The following is a 17,617-nucleotide window of genomic DNA, read 5'->3' on the forward strand; positions in this document are numbered from 1 at the left end:
ACAACACAAGAAAAATTCACTTACAGGTTGTATTGTTTGGAGTTTTTTTAACCGTACACTTTACTTTAAAACTATAAAACTCTTAGGATTAAAAATAATTTACTCTGAAACCAGATAAAGCAGAATTAAATTCAAGAATTCGGCTGATATTCACACCCCTATTCATATGCCTTTTTCTGATGCCATGATTCATTTCAAAATACGTACAATTCTAAAAGCGACAGATCATTGGCGTGACTGCATGTGTGATCTTTACCTCTGTAAGGAAAATTAAAGACGAAAAAGTCACACCATTGAGTGATACCACATTTTTCACCTATGATTTCAGGAAAAATCCAGCAGGCAAATTATGTACTCTTCATCTACAAGTATTTTCATTTTAGTTTTTAAAATTTAAATGGTCTTACTACTAAATAATTAACTTTAAAAAGTGTTTTCCAAGACACCTGCAGCTGAAAACAAAACTGAAAAAAAAGTTTCCCCAGTACTTGCTACACTTGAGAACTTTGTTTGCTAGTAATAATTCATCCAGAAGAAGTCCATAAAAATATTCTTAATTCCAGCAACATTTTTTTTACTGCTATTGGTATGCACAATGGGAAATTCCAAACTACTTGCTTTTGAATTTCCAGTTTTCTAATACATGATCAGTATTTCTTTTTCATAAAAAGAAACCCTTCTTAGTTAGTGATTTCAGTTATCTACATGTTCTCTTGGTTATTCAGATTTAATGAAACGGGTAAAACTTGTAACTTACTTGATATTATCAACTACTGCAAAGTGCCAAGCTGACATTTTTAGAGAGGCAACTGTCATATTCTCACTGTTTCAATGGTAAGCACGGAGTCTACCATTTTGTAAAGCGAAGCTCGAACTGGCTTTTCCCCTCACATACATCACAATACCACACCATTGCTTATAATGCATTTTACCACAAAACCATGAAACAGGTAGCAGAAGGCTTGTGCTGCTAACTAGTCAGCCAGGGCAGCTAGTTAAGTTGGAACAATAAGACAAACTTCCAGGCATACAAGTCCTTCCTCAAGCTGGTGTGTCCAAAAGCTTCTTTGATTATGGTCAACCTCGTAAAGATATTTCCCCCTGTGACAAACCTTGTCTGAAAGTCATAATGGCCTTGCAAAATACCACTCTGAGAAATCAGCCTTGCAAAATACCACCACTCCAGAAAGTCAGCACCTATGCCTATAGTCCAAGTCTAATCTTATCTGACTGCCTCACAACACAACAGGAAGAAAACAAAGAAAAATTTCCCATATATTTTGCACAACTGAAAACCTAGAGCTAGACAAAAATGTTATAAACCACATTTATTCAAGAGTTGTTATTAAACTTACATTGTTATGCATGTCAAATTCAAGCCTCTGTCTCCTGTGGGCTTTCACTCAGTATGCCTCACATACACCGACTTTTCAGGTTACACATTAGTACCTCCTTACAACACACCTTTTGAAAGTTTCTTCAGGCAGAGGCAGAAACTGGAAATAAGATTGTCTAAAATGTAGATATTGTAATTCTAGATCTTAGGTCAGCTTCACCTGTTCCCACTTTAGGGCTGGATATTAGGACAGCATAGAAATATTCAGGTACAGCACATCATGAAAAAAACAAATCCGATAGCAACCCACTCATTTATAAGCAGGTCTTATTGTTAAGACCATCATTCCAGATGCTCCAGTCTACAACACTGTCCCTGACACTTTGGTGCAATGCAACAGATGCTTTGTATGATGCCATGGCACATATAAACCCAAACTAGTTTTGCTCTTTACTTTCACTGACAGTTTCTCAAGACGTTGAATGAACTCTGGAGAGCTTCTAGTAACACAAACGTTAAAGCCTTTTCTCTAAGATGCTATTTCTGCAGTGAGCTATCAGCAGCAGGGAAACATACAGAGGTACTTGGGAATGACAGAGGGGTGCATGAATAAACACACAGAAATAAGTCAGAAGAATAGTACATTCTGCAATGACCTAATCAAAAAGGCTGTACATCTTTATTTGTATTTGGTTCCAACACCATGTCTGAATTACGCCTCTGATTCACAGTACCTCACTTTTTGTTTAACTTTGCTGTACATCAAACTAATCCAACTCATGAGTTTAATCTACTTTTTCATGCTTTAAAAATCTCAGCAAGCATGGAGATGTCCCAATCACTTCCCACTCCCCAGATCAAAACCTACCAGCAATCCTGACTAGTATTAGGCTGGTAGTATTGTATCAACAGCAGAAGTTTAAAACTTGCATTACCTGGCATCAGTTTGGATGCCCCCACTGTCAGTATTTCCTACAGACTCAGTAACTCTTTGTCCAAAGCATGTTATTGTATATGAGTGCGAGAAACTTGAAAGTTCCCCTCTTCACCTTTTTGATTAATGCTCATTGCCACAGCTCTAACACTGTCCTAAGAGGACTAAAGATGCCCATAAAACAGCACATTTGCTACTTTTACCTTCCATGGGCTAAAGAAAAGAAAGGAACACACAGATGCATATAACAAAGGCAGGGCAGGGAAGCATCGGAGAGGGCAGACATGCCTGAAGAACTATGAACACATCCCAGCATGGGCAGTTGGGTCTGGGCATGTCGACATGGAGGACAGGAGGGAAACCTCAGGAGAAAGAAGTTAATTGACTTGAGGCAATCCCACCTGGCAGGAGTTTGACAAGCAATGGAAGGTCTACAGAGGTCTCCAAGAAATATCCTATTAAGGAATTTGACCAGACACTACCAGCAATCAGCATTATCAGTTCCCCACAGAGGACTCACACTGCAAGACTTGTGTGTTTGCTTTCAAATAGTAGTCACAGTCATTCAGCATCTTTTTAATCCCCACTTACACAGAAGTTGTGTTACCATGCCATCTAGAAGTTTCTGTCCACATCCAGTCATTTATTAAGCAGACAATAATTAAAAAGGGCAGGTATCTCCCCACTCCCTTAAAATGTTTATATCCTAAGTGTAAGACAAGGGCAGCAAAATCAATTTCTAGTTGTTGGTTGAACTAATAGTCATACTGTCTCCAGTGGTCACATTGCAAATGAAAGACAATTTTCTTATCTGGAGTTAATATTTCTAAAGAGCAAGGGAAAGATAAGTCTGTCCTGAATATAAAATTGGGCTGCATGATTTTGCAAATGCAAAGTAAGCAGATGGGCTGGGTAGCAGGAGAGCCATGTCACTCACTCAGTGGGTACTGTCCAGACAGCACATCAACACTTCTCCCAAGTTACACCCATCAGAGCTCTATGCTTCAATTCAGCAAGTAGGATCTTAAATTATCCACAATTGCTTATTTTGTTCGTATTTTTTCGTTGCTTGTTTGTAAAAGACTGGCCCAGGCTGTCTCGTAACAGCTTGGCTGCATCATGGACTGAGAAATAGAGCCCGACTATCATAGGAGGGGTAGCCCGCAGTGTCAGTTTTAGACAACAGATGGCTGGGACTAGAGAAAGCTTCCAAGCACATGGTACGCCGAAACTTCAGCAATTTTCTTTTTGTCAAGCAGCTTCCAGAAACATAAGACGTAGCTGCACCACTTCATGCTGGCCAAGATTAAAATAAGAGAGCATAGTAGAATCCCACAAAATACTACCGCTTCCTAAAAATATTTAGGCTGTACAGTCTAAGCGAGATACTGCATGACCACAGCAGCTTCCTCTCCAATATTGGCTAAGGAATCAAAGATGCAGAAAACATGACCACGTTTTCAATGTGTGTGCATAAGCAGACCAACAGCAAGATCCTGATCGACCTCAAGGACGTGCTCTGACACGATGGAAATCAAACAACTGGGCCAAAACGAGAGTTGACATCAAAAATGTTTCAAGAAGTTGCTGAAAAAGCATGTGCTACACACATAATAAGCAAACACAAGAAGTGAAAGTACTAAGAAATGTATACCAGCCCTTCCTCTCGTAAACATTGGCCATTACTATATTGTTTTAGTTTAAAAAAAAAAAAGTCTGACGGTTTTCCAGCTGTCTACGTGACAGCGAGATAAGGACTTTAAGACCTTTACATTGTGACTGGCTCAAATCCTGTCCCAATTACGTGATTTTTTTTTTTTTTTTTAAAAAAAAAAAAAAAAATATCGATAGCAACTGGATAAGCCTGACACAGTCTGCATAAAAAGAAATGGTGATGTTGTTACTGCTGCTAGCAGACAGAAGCCAAGACCAAGCATTTGAATGACAGCATCTTGGTCCACAGTTTCAGCTAGCACCAAACAATAAATGGATATGGACAAAAAAAAAAAAATCTTATCTTTTCATTTCAGACTGGCGTCTTCAACAGTGAAACCCAGGCAAGGTGGAAGAGTTGCAAGGCTTGTGCTGCTTCTGTCTTATTGCAAGGAAAATTAAGTCTAATTTATACTTCACATAAGCACTTACTTTTCTTAACCACCCAAACCCTTTTGTGGAGGTTATTCGAGTTTGTCAGAGAAAGACACGATAGACAAGATCCATGCAAAGAAGATTCAGTTTTGAGAATTTGTACAAGCCCTTCCCCCCCATCCTTTTAATAGCTTTACTGGAAAGTTATAAAAGTGAAAAATGAAACCCAAAAAGACTTACCCATGGATTTCAGGAAGCTTCTAGAAGCTTATGGCCAAACAAGGCTCTGACAGAATAGCACAACAGAAAGCCCTACTTGTCCCATCCACCCTAAACCAACATCCAACTCAACATCCTGCAACTGCAAGTTACAAGTTCCCAGTAAGTCTCCTGGGTCACAAAAGCTCTGCCCCTTCAGCACCTACTGCCTTTTATTTTATCAGTAGCCTCAGATATAGAGCGTCATTCAACATATAGCTAGGTTTAAGGATTTTACTTCCACAGGTACACACCATCCTGAAAAAAAGTACAATCCAAAGTAAGATGTTCTTTGAGAGTTATTTCCAGATATTAGCTTCTCTCTCAAATTCACTGTGCTTCCTCGGAAAGAAGCCAACTTGCCTTCGTTTCTGTGTCCTGTTATAACAGCCATCTGTCAAGCAAGCATTTTAGTTCAAAATAATAGAACTACAGTAAAGCAGAGATTCTATCCAACCCTCATCTGCAAACAGCTCTTCCAGAAGAAAAAAAAAAGAAAAAAAAAAAAAACACAAAACACCACCCACCTGCTTGAAAATCAAATTGGTTCAAATGTTTAAGAGCTATGAGTAGAAATAGCACTATAAACTGGAAAAAATTGTTGGAAATTTGGAAAGACCAAACAACTATACACCTCACCAAGAGTTTGGGGTTATTGCATAATTCAGCGTTTGCAAGTATAATCACAAGACGTGGCCAAGACCTCCCTCTGAATACCATTTAACAAACAACATTTTCAACCCAGACATTACTTAGCATTGTACTTTATTGTTTTCTCTCTCTGCAGTTGCCTTAAAACAAATAGCTAGTTCAAGTGAGCAACAGCACCTCTTCTAGTGTAAATGTACAGAAGGCTAACAGCTACAAAGTCTTTCCTTTCCCTTCCTACACTTGTGATTAATGGAAAATGAGCAAAATGAGACTCCTCAACAGCACAGCGTTCTGCAGATCCTAAGACATGGAAAGGACAACTGGTATGAAGAACTCTCAAAAAAAAAAAAAAAAAAAAACCACAAACCAAAAAAAACCAAAACAACAAAACCCACACAACGTACAAACACTATTTTTCTGCAGAGCATGCAGTGCACAAGCCCATAGCAGCTCACCAATTTATATCGCTCAAGCTTTGAGATCTCAACTAAAATAACCGAAGGCTCACATGATATTAAATGTCTCTACAGCATGAATTTTCATTGACGAGATAGTATAGGTTTTGCCATGACAAGCGTAAATGTTTCTATATTCTAGCTGCCATGTTGGACTGATGAGTTGCTCTGATTTACTCAATGACCTTCACTGGTGAACCCTAACTCTAAATGTCATCTGATTGCACTTGGAAGTTACTGTTCCCTACCAGTTGCAAGCAGTGAATCTGTACGCTCATATTCCTGCATACAAGAAATTTTTTAAAAATCAATTAAAAAAAAAATATCAGTAGTTCTGCAGAAACTTATTTCTGAGTAACAAGATGGCACTTGAACCAGTAGTGGAGTTCATCAGCAAGACTCAAGTCCTGACACTTACTTACCAATCCATTTGCCCCTTGCACCAGGCAAGGTTGAAGAGTTCAAGCAGTAAAGAACAGGAAAAGGGGTTTTAAATGTTTGGACAATAGGTTTGTACTGAACAAAATACACTTGCTTCTGCTACAAGTGCAACTCCCAGAGACACAAAAATATGCTTTTTTTTTTTTTACCTCTTGTATTCAGCAGTGTGTTTAACCTTGGAGCTGTCAAGCTCCATCATGAATAATGAGCCATGACAACACTCCGAGTGATCCTTGGAGAACAGACCAATTTCTACTATATGCTACGCAAGGCAAAATTCTGTTATTGTATTCCCATGGTACTGTACCTGCTTTGAAAATATACAGTAATGTGGCCATCAAGAGGAGACCACAAGTAAATACAGAAAAAATAAGCTACTACCTGATATTTCATCACCTACAAACACAGAACAAGCAATAAAACATGTAACATCCTAAAGGGTCCTATTTAAAATTAAACCAGGACTGAGAAGGAGATTTGTCTCACTGAACATGCATTTCACACAAACATTTCACAGCCAAGGAACATCTGCATTTGAAACAACCCATGCCTGCTACAGTATGAAGAGAGAGCACCCTGCAGGTCTTGCAGCACCGTGCTTGGTGACCTCTAGCAGATGAGCACGGACATGGGACAGGAGGGCAGCCTCTGCCCCAAGCAGCCCCCCAACACTCTCAGAACAAACATACTCCCCCCACAGACATGGTACTGCCAGGAAGTATAGGAAGAAACTGTAGCTGCTTGAACGACTGGTTGAAGCTCTTCTACACCAATATCCTAACCATGCCCAGGCAGGTCTTTAAGAAGGCACAGCATGGGTAAACAAGCAACGGCAAAAGCCATTTCTGAGCTGTGCACCTCCCAAGCTCGAGGCAAGGAGGAAGACAGAGCAAATAGATTCATCTAAAGAAAGAAAAAATTAGGAAGAAACAAGCTGAAGATTTAAACAGGCACTCACTTCTCTCCTAAATAACCAGGGAGGGTTATGGTTCCAAATATTCCTTAAAAAAAAAAAATATCACCTGTTCAGGAAATAAATGCTAGTTTGTTAGCATGCACCTGGAAAACACACATGTTCTCTAACAGACCCAAGCAGCAAGCATCTGTTCTGTGTTCCTGCAAAGGGGAAAACCAAATATATCTTTATTCCTGACCTGTTTGCAACAAGGTATTTGTTCATGGCTTTTTAGTGGGAAAAACTTGCCTTTATTTCTGTGCCATTTCCTAGTCTCGTTGCCACAACAAAAAACACAGTGCATCACTTTCCCCCCTCTGTAGGGGCACCACTTTACTTACACTTCAGTTTCAAAAGTTACTATAAACTATGGGAGCTTTCAAAAAGCTCTGAAGAGCAGGAAACCAGCAATGTCAGACAGTAGATATTTGCCTTTCCTTAAGTTGCTAAGTTTGCAGTGTCAGTCAGCAGAAACCAGTCCTAAGCAGTCTGAGAAGTTTTAAGTGTCAACATATCTCCCCTCCCACTGAACAGTCATTAAAAAACAAGTCCTCTCCTGCAAGACTGGATGGCTCTTAGAGAGCCAAAGTCAGAAAATCTCTTGCGTGCTTCTCAAAGTCAGAGAAGAGCTTCTACTACTGAAGCAAGAACATAGTTACACACAATAATGTATTTATTGACAATTTAGTTTTCCATTTGGGGGTATAGCCACCCATAGCCCTCCTCCACCTGCTCTCCTTCCCCTTTTCTCATCTCTCCCATGTACAGGGCATTTCACAGAATCAATCAATCAGGTTGGAAGAGACCTCTGGGATCATCGAGTCCAACCGTTGCCCTGACACCACCATGTCAACTAGACCATGGCACTAAGGGCCATGTCCAGTCTTTTCTTAAACACATCCAGAGACGGTCACTCCACCACCTCCCTGGGCAGCCTGTTCCAATGTCTAATGACCCTTTCTGAGAAGAAATTCTTCCTAATGTCCAACCTGAACATCCCCTGGCGAAGCTTGAGGCTGTGTCCTCTTGTCCTATCGCTAGTTGCCCGGGAGAAGAGGCCGACTCCCACTTCACTACAACCTCCCTTCAGGTAGTTGTAGACTGCAATAAGGTCACCTCTGAGCCTCCTCTTCTCCAGGCTAAACAACCCCAGCTCCCTCAGCCATTCCTCATAGGTCAGACCCTCCAGACCCTTCACCAGCTTGGTCGCCCTCCTCTGGACTCGCTCCAACACCTCAACGTCTTTCTTGAAGTGTGGGGCCCAGAACTGGACACAGTACTCAAGATGCGGCCTCACCAGTGCTGAGTACCGAGGAACGATCACTTCCCTAGACCGGCTGGCTACACTATTCCTAATAGAGGCCAGGATGCCATTGGCCTTCTTGACCACCTGGGCACACTGCTGGCTCATGTTTAGCTGGCTGTCAATCAGCACCCCCAGGTCTCTTTCCGCTGGGCCGCTTTCTAACCACTCTTCCCCCAGCCTGTAGCGCTGCATGGGGTTGTTGTGGCCCAAGTGTAAGACCCGGCACTTGTTCTTGTTGAACCTCATGCCGTTGGTCTCGGCCCATCTATCTAACCTGTCCAGATCCCTCTGTAGGGCCTTCCTACCCTCCAGCAGATCGACACTCCCACCCAGCTTGGTGTCATCTGCAAATTTACTGAGGGTGCACTCAATCCCTACGTCTAGATCATCTATAAAGATACTGAATGATATTAAGATGATATTATTGTCTATAAAGATATTTCGCAGCTACTCACATCATACTAGATCTCCCCTTCCTCTGCAGCACTCCCAAATAAACAAGACCTGTGCTACCACCATACACAGCACTACCACAATCTCTGATTCAACACAGTTCTGCTCTTAACAGAGGACTCACTCTATACTCAGAGCAAGTCCCTCAAACTACAGGGACAGTAATTTTCTTTTTAGCATTATAGTTAAAGTGTCCTCAGCCCTCCACATACACCGTGTCAGTTTCTTCCACTCCCCGATAATATATTTCCATTTATGCCCCACATCACAGCTCTGCACATTCAGCAGTTCCATTCCCTGCTAGCAATATTTGGCAATAAGATCTTTTTAAAGAAGGCTAATTACAGATTTCACTTGAACAGAAATTGGTACCAGGCCAATCTGTAAGTTCTTTAATAAGCTTTCAAACTTCACTTCATGCCAGGCAAGTCTTTGTTCTCCATCAGGAGCAGTGACATAGCTCTAAAAGCAAAGGTGGAAAGCTTGCCATGGCAAAAGGAGGAGGGAAGGTCACAGCTATAATTCTTCTTGCAGCACTGCACCTTCTCCATGTGAGTCTTTCCCTGGAGATACACTGCCCATGTTTCAAAAAAGAAAAACTAAGGAAGCCAGTTCAGATATGAAAATCATGAAAAGTAGTCACAAAGAAAAACCCGGCTGACAATTGTATTAGAAGAGGAACAAAGACCAGTATGATAAAAAGTGGGTCCAGGACTCAAAAATTAGAAATTCATAAAATTAAGGATGCATGCTCACGTGCTTGCATGGAACATGGCATTTTCTGAGAACACTTGTGTAAAGATGGAGTTCCAGTTTTCAAAGGGATGGAGGAACGCAAGGCAAAGTCTCTCAAGCACCTCAGTCTCTAGACCCGTATCAGGACAAATGCTTTCTGCCTATAGTACGCCATATTTAGCACATAAAACAGCAATCCCACCTGTGGATGCTCCTCTCCACCTCTGTACTGCTGCTGCTTTTGCTCTCTGTAAGCTGTGCCCACAACACCTGATGAAATCACATTTCAGCCAGACCATTTTCTATGAGTACATAGCTGTTGGGAAGACTCCAACTGGGAACTCAGCCTACAGGCACTTAAAGAATTGAATTATGAGTGTTACACATGTAAAGCATACACACCAATAATGTCTATTTGACAGAGATTAAACCCATGAATATCTACAGCATCCTCAGCTTTTAACGTTACCTAAAGGTATTCCCCATTGGGAGATGCCACACTAAAAGAATGGCTGGTGACATTAGCAGACTTTTCTCCTATATATAAGCGAGTCTTTAAGAGGCCAACAGAACCACGCTTGCAAAACGGCTACACACCTACTCCCTAGACACTATTAAAACACATTTTAACCATCTTAGGGGACATCTTTGTGAGCGGGGAAACAGAGCCATGGTACAACTGCAAAGCTTCACATGTTAATTTTGAAAGGCAAACCACAAGTCTGACTAATCCCCAAACCCCTAAAAGCTGAGAATAAAAAAGTGGCAGGAAAGGAACTCACTTTCTCCAGTCTTATTCTCTAAAGTACCCATGCAGGTTTTACTGAAACATTTGCAGGGGTTCCCAACTGAAGATCAATCTAGCGGGAAGAATTTAATCTAGAACCTCATGACTGTCAGAATATGAGTACCTGAACACAGATTACCATCACAGGAAACAATAAGAAACCCGAGATGTGTGTTAATAGACGCTCTAATTTTTAACGCACACATACGCAGAGCTTATCGGAAGCGTCAAGGCATGTGAAAGGAAAAGCACTATTCAAATACAGGTACTTGCCAGCAGCTGTATCACCATCATATTCTCTAGCTGGTTTTGATTCAACTCAGTGGACATCAAGTTAATCCCACAGGACAGTATCATTCACTTTTATAATAGCTGTTGATTATTTTTGTGTTTGAGCCCTGCTGTAGTGTCATGACTAAATGTGGCAAACAACAAATCACGCTCTATCAGCACCCAGTGCCTGTCCTTTCTCCTTTCAAAGCTTTCATTCATTTTTGCATTTTTTAAAGTCATGCTGCTTCAAAACAGCTGATCCAGATGGTGGATATTCAGATTTCAACCTTCCCACATGGTCATGTGGCTCAAGAAAATAAAAACTGTTGCTACCTGCTGTTGACCTACTTTCTTTATCTAATTTGTTTCCTGCCATACAACAGAATAAACAATACAGTTCACTGAAACTAGTCTTGCACACCTAGCCACCTCTATGTAGCAAATATAAAATAAAATTAGGAGAGGAAGGAGGGAAAAGGAAAAAAAAAAAGCAGCATGATCCAGTTGGGAGGTAGGGGGGAAAAACTCTCACCTCTATCATAGTCATCTTCCTCTATTGCTTTTTCCTGAAGCCTCTGAAGCCGTAAGATCAAGGATTTTATCTATGCAAAGAGAAAAAAGTTAATGATGAATAAGTTGCATTTAAAACCTCTACATAATATAAATTTAATGGATTACTGCATCAGTAGAATGGCCCAATTTTGAGAGTTAAGCTCAATATTTGTTAAGTGGTCAGACCTGCTTGGAAGTCAGCTGAACTGTAGTTACTTGAGCCAAGCAAGGCTTTAGTCCAAACACATACAGAGAATAACAATATTTCTTGAAAAGCAAATGAGATCATGTGATCCGAGGATATTTTTCACCCTTTGAATAAATCAAAGTATGGATTATTAGAGGATTCTGTCAGCATGAAATCTACTTCTGATCACATCATATTCAACAGTGTGTTCTTGAGTCCATTCTAACATTTTTTTGCCTATATGAGTTTTGCACAAAACAAATACAGAATTTCCATATGCAAACCACATTTTCTTCTGTAAGTAAAAAGAGAAATACCGTATGAATATTTTGGAACAGGTATACTCACGCTACGGCACAGAAAATTATGTTCATGTGCAGCCAATGAAGTTTCATTAAAATATAATTTAGGCTCCTCTACATAACATTGACATTTGCATTTTCAAATGCAACACCTGTAAGGCCAGGTGTGCATTCAAAGGCCATTACAAGCTTTTCTGATTAGAAGAATTTGGTTAGAAGGTAGGCAGTCCTCTCCTCATTGCCATGCCAGCCACAGCCTAATATGGCTACAGTTACAAGACTGAAAAGTGTTTTCTTCTTATTAAGTTTATACATGACCTGTACTAAACACGCCATTATCAGCACTGAAAAAGGTAAGCTTGGAAAAAGCAGCTGCATATATTCTCATAGCCCAAAGCCTGAAAGTGCTTGGGAAAGCATTTTCCAACACAAGAAAATCCGTACTTTAGACATTCTGCATTTAAAAAAGATTTCTCTCCTCCCTGAGACTCTTTCATATTTAAATCCCCAGATTTAAACTCAAAATTGGATAAAGAAAAATAGGTACAGCCAGTCAACAACTTAATAGAAATACTCAGTTATCGTGCTTACACAATCAATACATAAATTAGGCACGACATTTAAATTAATGGTATCCCTTCTAAACATGGTATGTGAAAGTGGACTAGTCAGAAAAGAACTATAAAAAATAAAGCCAGAAAAGAATACAAAAATGCTTGATTAACAATAGGCTATAGGATGTCCCAGAGGAAAAACAAACCAACATTGTATATACTCCCTTTTCCTCAAGGCTTTATTTTATTTTGTTTTTCACGTCCCAAAAGTCCAATCTTTTTTCTCCATGGCTGGTGAAGAATGTGTTATATATTGAAGGGAGGAGGTCTGAATCCTCACCATAAATTATTTTCTGTATTTTATGCCATACTTTTGATAGACTTTTAAAGAAGCCTGCAGTAGGAATGACTCAAATGACACTTTTTTCATATATATGATGTATAACAACCATCTATACCGAGAGTACAGCTTTGCTGCTGTTTGCAGTGTTTATTCCATCATGCACTCACAGTGGCAGGTCATTTAAAGTCTGCTTGGGTACCACAGCCCAGGCATGCCCACGGCAAACTGACTGATGCTGTCACAGTAAAGTGCTTTACTGGCTTTGCAGGCCAGTAAAATGTTTGGAGCTCAACCAATCAAAGAGCTGCTTCAGCATGGCATGTCCTATATCTGTACCACGTGATGACCACTTTTTTTTTTAATAAGTACAGAAAAAGCATAATTTTAACAACTTTGGTGTTGTCTACTTTTCTTGACTACAGTTGCCTTTGATCCTTTCTGAAGAGTTTGAGACTTGCTCATTATCATTACAATTGGAAGGTGCTTCAAATTAAACATACACGACTGGCTGACCAAGGGCAAAGACATCTAAGGACACAAATCCCCAATTCTCCATTCAATGAACACAGAAATTAAAGATAGCAATGTTTCTTCTGTGCCTATCAAATAAGCATACCGAAAAGATAGAAAAATAAATTCCTATTTTGATTATGTTGTGTATTCCCAAATTTGCAGCAAATTAATTTCCCAAACCATCCCAGACTCTGGGCACATTGTCATTCCAGGCATGAAGCCAAAGAAACTGTTCCCCATCAATGCGTGTGAAGTCTGTAAATAAGGGAACCTAGTTTGAGTCCTACGTGCATTCTCTATGAAAAGTAAGTATTAGAGAGCATCATGAACGCAGGTCAGATGTCATGGAGAGTAAAGTAAGAATAAAAGTTTCTCGACCTTCTGTCTTACCCAGACAGCATGGTTGTACAAAACCTCCCCACAGCAGGTTGTTTCACCAGGCCTAAAGACAATACAGTGCATCTCAGCAGATTTGTCTAAGCTGACAAGTTACAAGAACCTGGGTTTCTGAAAGGTGTCCCAAAAACTTAGGGCACTAGTAAGATACTAAAAAAAAAAAAAAAAAAAAAAAAAGCCCAAAAAACCACCACACCGGAAAAACTCCACTACCTTGAACAAATTTGTGAAACCCATCGTGTCCACATTAATCTCTGGATTACTGCTTCCTGCATGTGCAATAAAGCCAGAATTTGGCTCCTTATCACAGGTAAGCTCAGAATGGTTTCTCTCTGATGCCCACCCTGCCATCCCAAAAACTGTATAACAAACCTTCACTGATCCTTCTTAAAGTTTCCCCATCCCTCTCACACAAAGAACACCATGAATGAGATTGCCTGTACATATGGTAAGTATACATGTGGGTATACACATGTGCAAAAAGAAAGACTCCTGACTCAACAGCCCAGTACTCCTCTTGGGTGGAAGTAAAAAAAAAAAAGGTTCAATTCCCAATCTGAATTACAGCAGGGACTTGACCCCCATTTTTCTTCATGTGTGGAGAGTATCCATCTATTAGATTACAGGCTACTCTCACAGAATCACTGAATCAATCAGGTTGGAAGAGACCTCTGGGATCATCGAGTCCAACCATTGCCCTGACACCACCATGTCAACTAGACCATGGCACTAAGGGCCATGTCCAGTCTTTTCTTAAACACATCCAGAGACGGTCACTCCACCACCTCCCTGGGCAGCCTGTTCCAATGTCTAATGACCCTTTCTGAGAAGAAATGCTTACTAATGTCCAACCTGAACCTCCCCTGGCGAAGCTTGAGGCTATGTCCACTTGTCCTATCGCTAGTTGCCTGGGAGAAGAGGCCGACTCCCACTCCACTACAACCTCCCTTCAGGTTGTACATACACATGTACAACTCTTCAGCATCTCATACACATGCCTCACTCCAAGAAATCTTTGGTTTAAACTTACACATTTCCAGTTACAAAGTTTAGTGTTGTTAAATCATGGTGCTTCAAAGAAAAGAGTTCTTACCACCCCCAAATTTTGTACTACATATACTCCAACCTGCAGACAAAACAGCCACCTGTGAAAGAAAATAGTATTTGTTGAATTCAGAAACCAATGTGGCACATACTAGAAATGAGAGGATCACAGTTCCAGTAGAACACAGGAATCAAGTACTGCAACATAATCACCTTTTTTTTTTAAAGAATCAAAAAGAAAAAGAAACTGGTTTTCTCACTTTTATCATGCATAGTGCTACTGTAAACCTCTATGAACAAATGCCGCAAAAGCCATTAAAATCCCAACTCCTACATCAACTTTGACTTTGGCACTACAAATACAAATGTTTTGAGGGCCAGTGGGAGGAATCAAAGATGAAGTGAGATTACCAACCTTTAATGTACAGCGGTTGCCAAGCAGGCAGTCCTGTAGCACTGGTTCATATTTTTTCATCAAAGTATCCCAGTTACTGTCACTAACAGTAAAGCTACTTTCATAGCCTGAGGTGACAGAAGAGCCGGCAGATGCTGCATCCAAGGAATCTGTAGAATATGAAAATGTTGCATCTGTATCCGAGAGAGAGACAGTCTCGCAGTCCTGTACTTTGTCATTCGCTGTGGCCTCATTTTCGTACTCCAAATCCTCACTGGGCCCGGAGAAGCAATGCAAAGCTCCCAAGCGCTCACGAGTTTGCACCGTCTCTTCTGGCTTCTGCAAATTTCCTGTGGTGCTGGGATGCAGAACGTACTCAGCTTCCTCAATAGCTGACTTGCCTTCAGCATCGCTTACTCCAGAGGCCAAGTTCAGGGAGAGCTGTATGAAGCTGAAATTTGAACGGAAGCTATCATGTGCACCGATAGAATGAGAAAAAACACCTCTGTTTTGATATTCACAGTTGTTATTCACTTCTGCCTGATCCAAAGCATACATGTCTGGGGGCTTGCTCACTTTAGCACTGTGGCTTTTCTGCCATGTACAGCATACAGCAGAAACATCTCCTTTGCTTGTTGCTGCAGCAGGGTAAACTGCTATCACTGTGTTTTCTGACCGTGGACTCTTGCAACACAAAAGATTTTCGCAGCGTCCTGGCATATTTCCAGTAGTGGCCGACGCTGTTACCCCATTAGCGGGAACTGCAGCACTATTTGCTACTGAACTACAGTGTAAAAATTCCAAGTTATTTTGGCACTGTCTGCATAGAGAACAGTTGTCATAGTCTCCACAACACTCCCTGCCATGTTTGAGATCTTCTGGGCTGAATGGCTTGCAGGCACCCAGGGACTGAAACTCTATCTGTCACTGAGCTTCTGCTCTCATGTATCCAGGTCTTTTTGACAGTTTCTTTTTACAAAGAGAGCCTCCAGGCATTAAGTGCTCCTGACCATCTGGGGGGGAGAAAAAAAAAAGTCATTAAAGTGCTTCTGCAGTTTTCTAGGTTTAACGTATTGTAGCATCTGAAAATAATTATTTTAGGAATTTCAAACAGCTCATCAGTGTCCATTTCGACAAAACAAAGACACTGACCATACTGCAAGTAGAGGAGAAAAGTTGTTGCCCGAGAACACTGTGGGTATTCATTCACTTTCTAAAGAGTTTGCACCCGCTTTTAGGTGAACTTGCTAACATAGTCACATCCATCAGTACACAAACCTGGGTACAATGAATCAGATCATCTTTCCTATTCATAGCAACACCCTGCACTACTTCACTTACACTTGGGCCACAACAACCCCATGCAGCGCTACAGGCTGGGGAAAGAGTGGTTAGAAAGCGGCCAGGCAGAAAGAGACCTGGGGGTGCTGATCGACAGCCAGCTAAACATGAGCCAGCAGTGTGCCCAGGTGGCCAAGAAGGCCAATGACATCCTGGCCTCTATTAGGAATAGTGTAGCCAGCCGGTCTAGGGAAGTGATCGTCCCTCTCTACTCGGCACTGGTGAGGCCACATCTTGAGTACTGTGTTCAGTTCTGGGCCCTGCACTTCAAGAAAGATGTTGAGGTGTTGGAGCGAGTCCAGAGGAGGGCGACCAAGCTGGTGAAGGGTCTGGAGGGTATGACCTACGAGGAAAGGCTGAGGGAGCTGGGGTTGTTTAGCCTGGAGAAGAGGAGGCTCAGAGGTGACCTTATTGCAGTCTACAACTACCTGAAGGGAGGTTGTAGTGAAGTGGGAGTCGGCCTCTTCTCCCGGGCAACTAGCGATAGGACAAGAGGACACAGCCTCAAGCTTCGCCAGGGGATGTTCAGGTTGGACATTAGGAAGAATTTCTTCTCAGAAAGGGTCATTAGACATTGGAATGGGCTGCCCAGGGAGGTGGTGGAGTGACCGTCTCTGGATGTGTTTAAGAAAAGACTGGACATGGCCCTTAGTGCCATGGTCTAGTTGACAGGGTGGTGTCAGGGCAACGGTTGGACTCGATGATCCCTGAGGTCTCTTTCAACCTGGTTGATTCTGTGATTCTGTGATTCTGTGATTCTTAATTTGCTTCGCAGCACACTAAAGCACAGACCTTGTTTAAGTCTCTCCGATCCAGAATTATTTTCAGACTTACAAGCACATCTAGGATAGGACTGAATCTGCATCAAAAAGATGAGAACCATATTCGCAAAGAAATTCTGCGCATAATCTGTTGTTGCTCATGTCCAGTTTGTGTTCGTATCAACATCTTATTAATATGAGCAACTGTTTCAGATTCTGCTTCCAGAATAGATTCAACTCTGTAACAGTCTGTGGCTGCATACCTGTCAGTCTAATGAGATTATTTTATAAATTTTCATTTAGACCTACTGTACTAACTATTGTCCAAAATGTAAAGTTAAAAGTTTTGCATGCAGGACCATCAGTCCTGGAAAACTAATGCCACCATATGTTTGCTAGCATTATTGCAGTATTAATATCATTAAGAAAGGGCCTCTGCTCAATAGCTCAATTTCCCCACGTATACCTTACTTAAAGAGATGAAAAGAGAAATTTGCTGCTTGCAGAGCAGAATAGAAAGTACTAAGATTAAAAAACCACAAAGAACATTAGAAGTGG

General features: G+C 41.1%; 1 protein-coding gene across 1 annotated transcript in view; it reads right to left on the bottom strand.

The window, feature by feature from the left end:
- DISC1 (DISC1 scaffold protein) overlaps positions 1–17,617 on the bottom strand; it is a 214,368-nt gene that overhangs the window by 176,635 nt on the left and 20,116 nt on the right. Inside the window, exons 2-3 of the mRNA XM_068395951.1 lie at positions 14,979–15,970; positions 11,205–11,274 (exon numbers count right to left, since the gene is read on the bottom strand). Coding sequence (XP_068252052.1) covers positions 11,205–11,274; positions 14,979–15,677 — 769 coding nt within the window. The 5' untranslated portion in view covers positions 15,678–15,970. The remainder of the gene's footprint in view (positions 1–11,204; positions 11,275–14,978; positions 15,971–17,617) is intronic.

This window comes from Nyctibius grandis, chromosome 1 (genome assembly GCF_013368605.1).
Source record: "Nyctibius grandis isolate bNycGra1 chromosome 1, bNycGra1.pri, whole genome shotgun sequence".
NCBI lineage: Eukaryota > Metazoa > Chordata > Aves > Nyctibiiformes > Nyctibiidae > Nyctibius > Nyctibius grandis.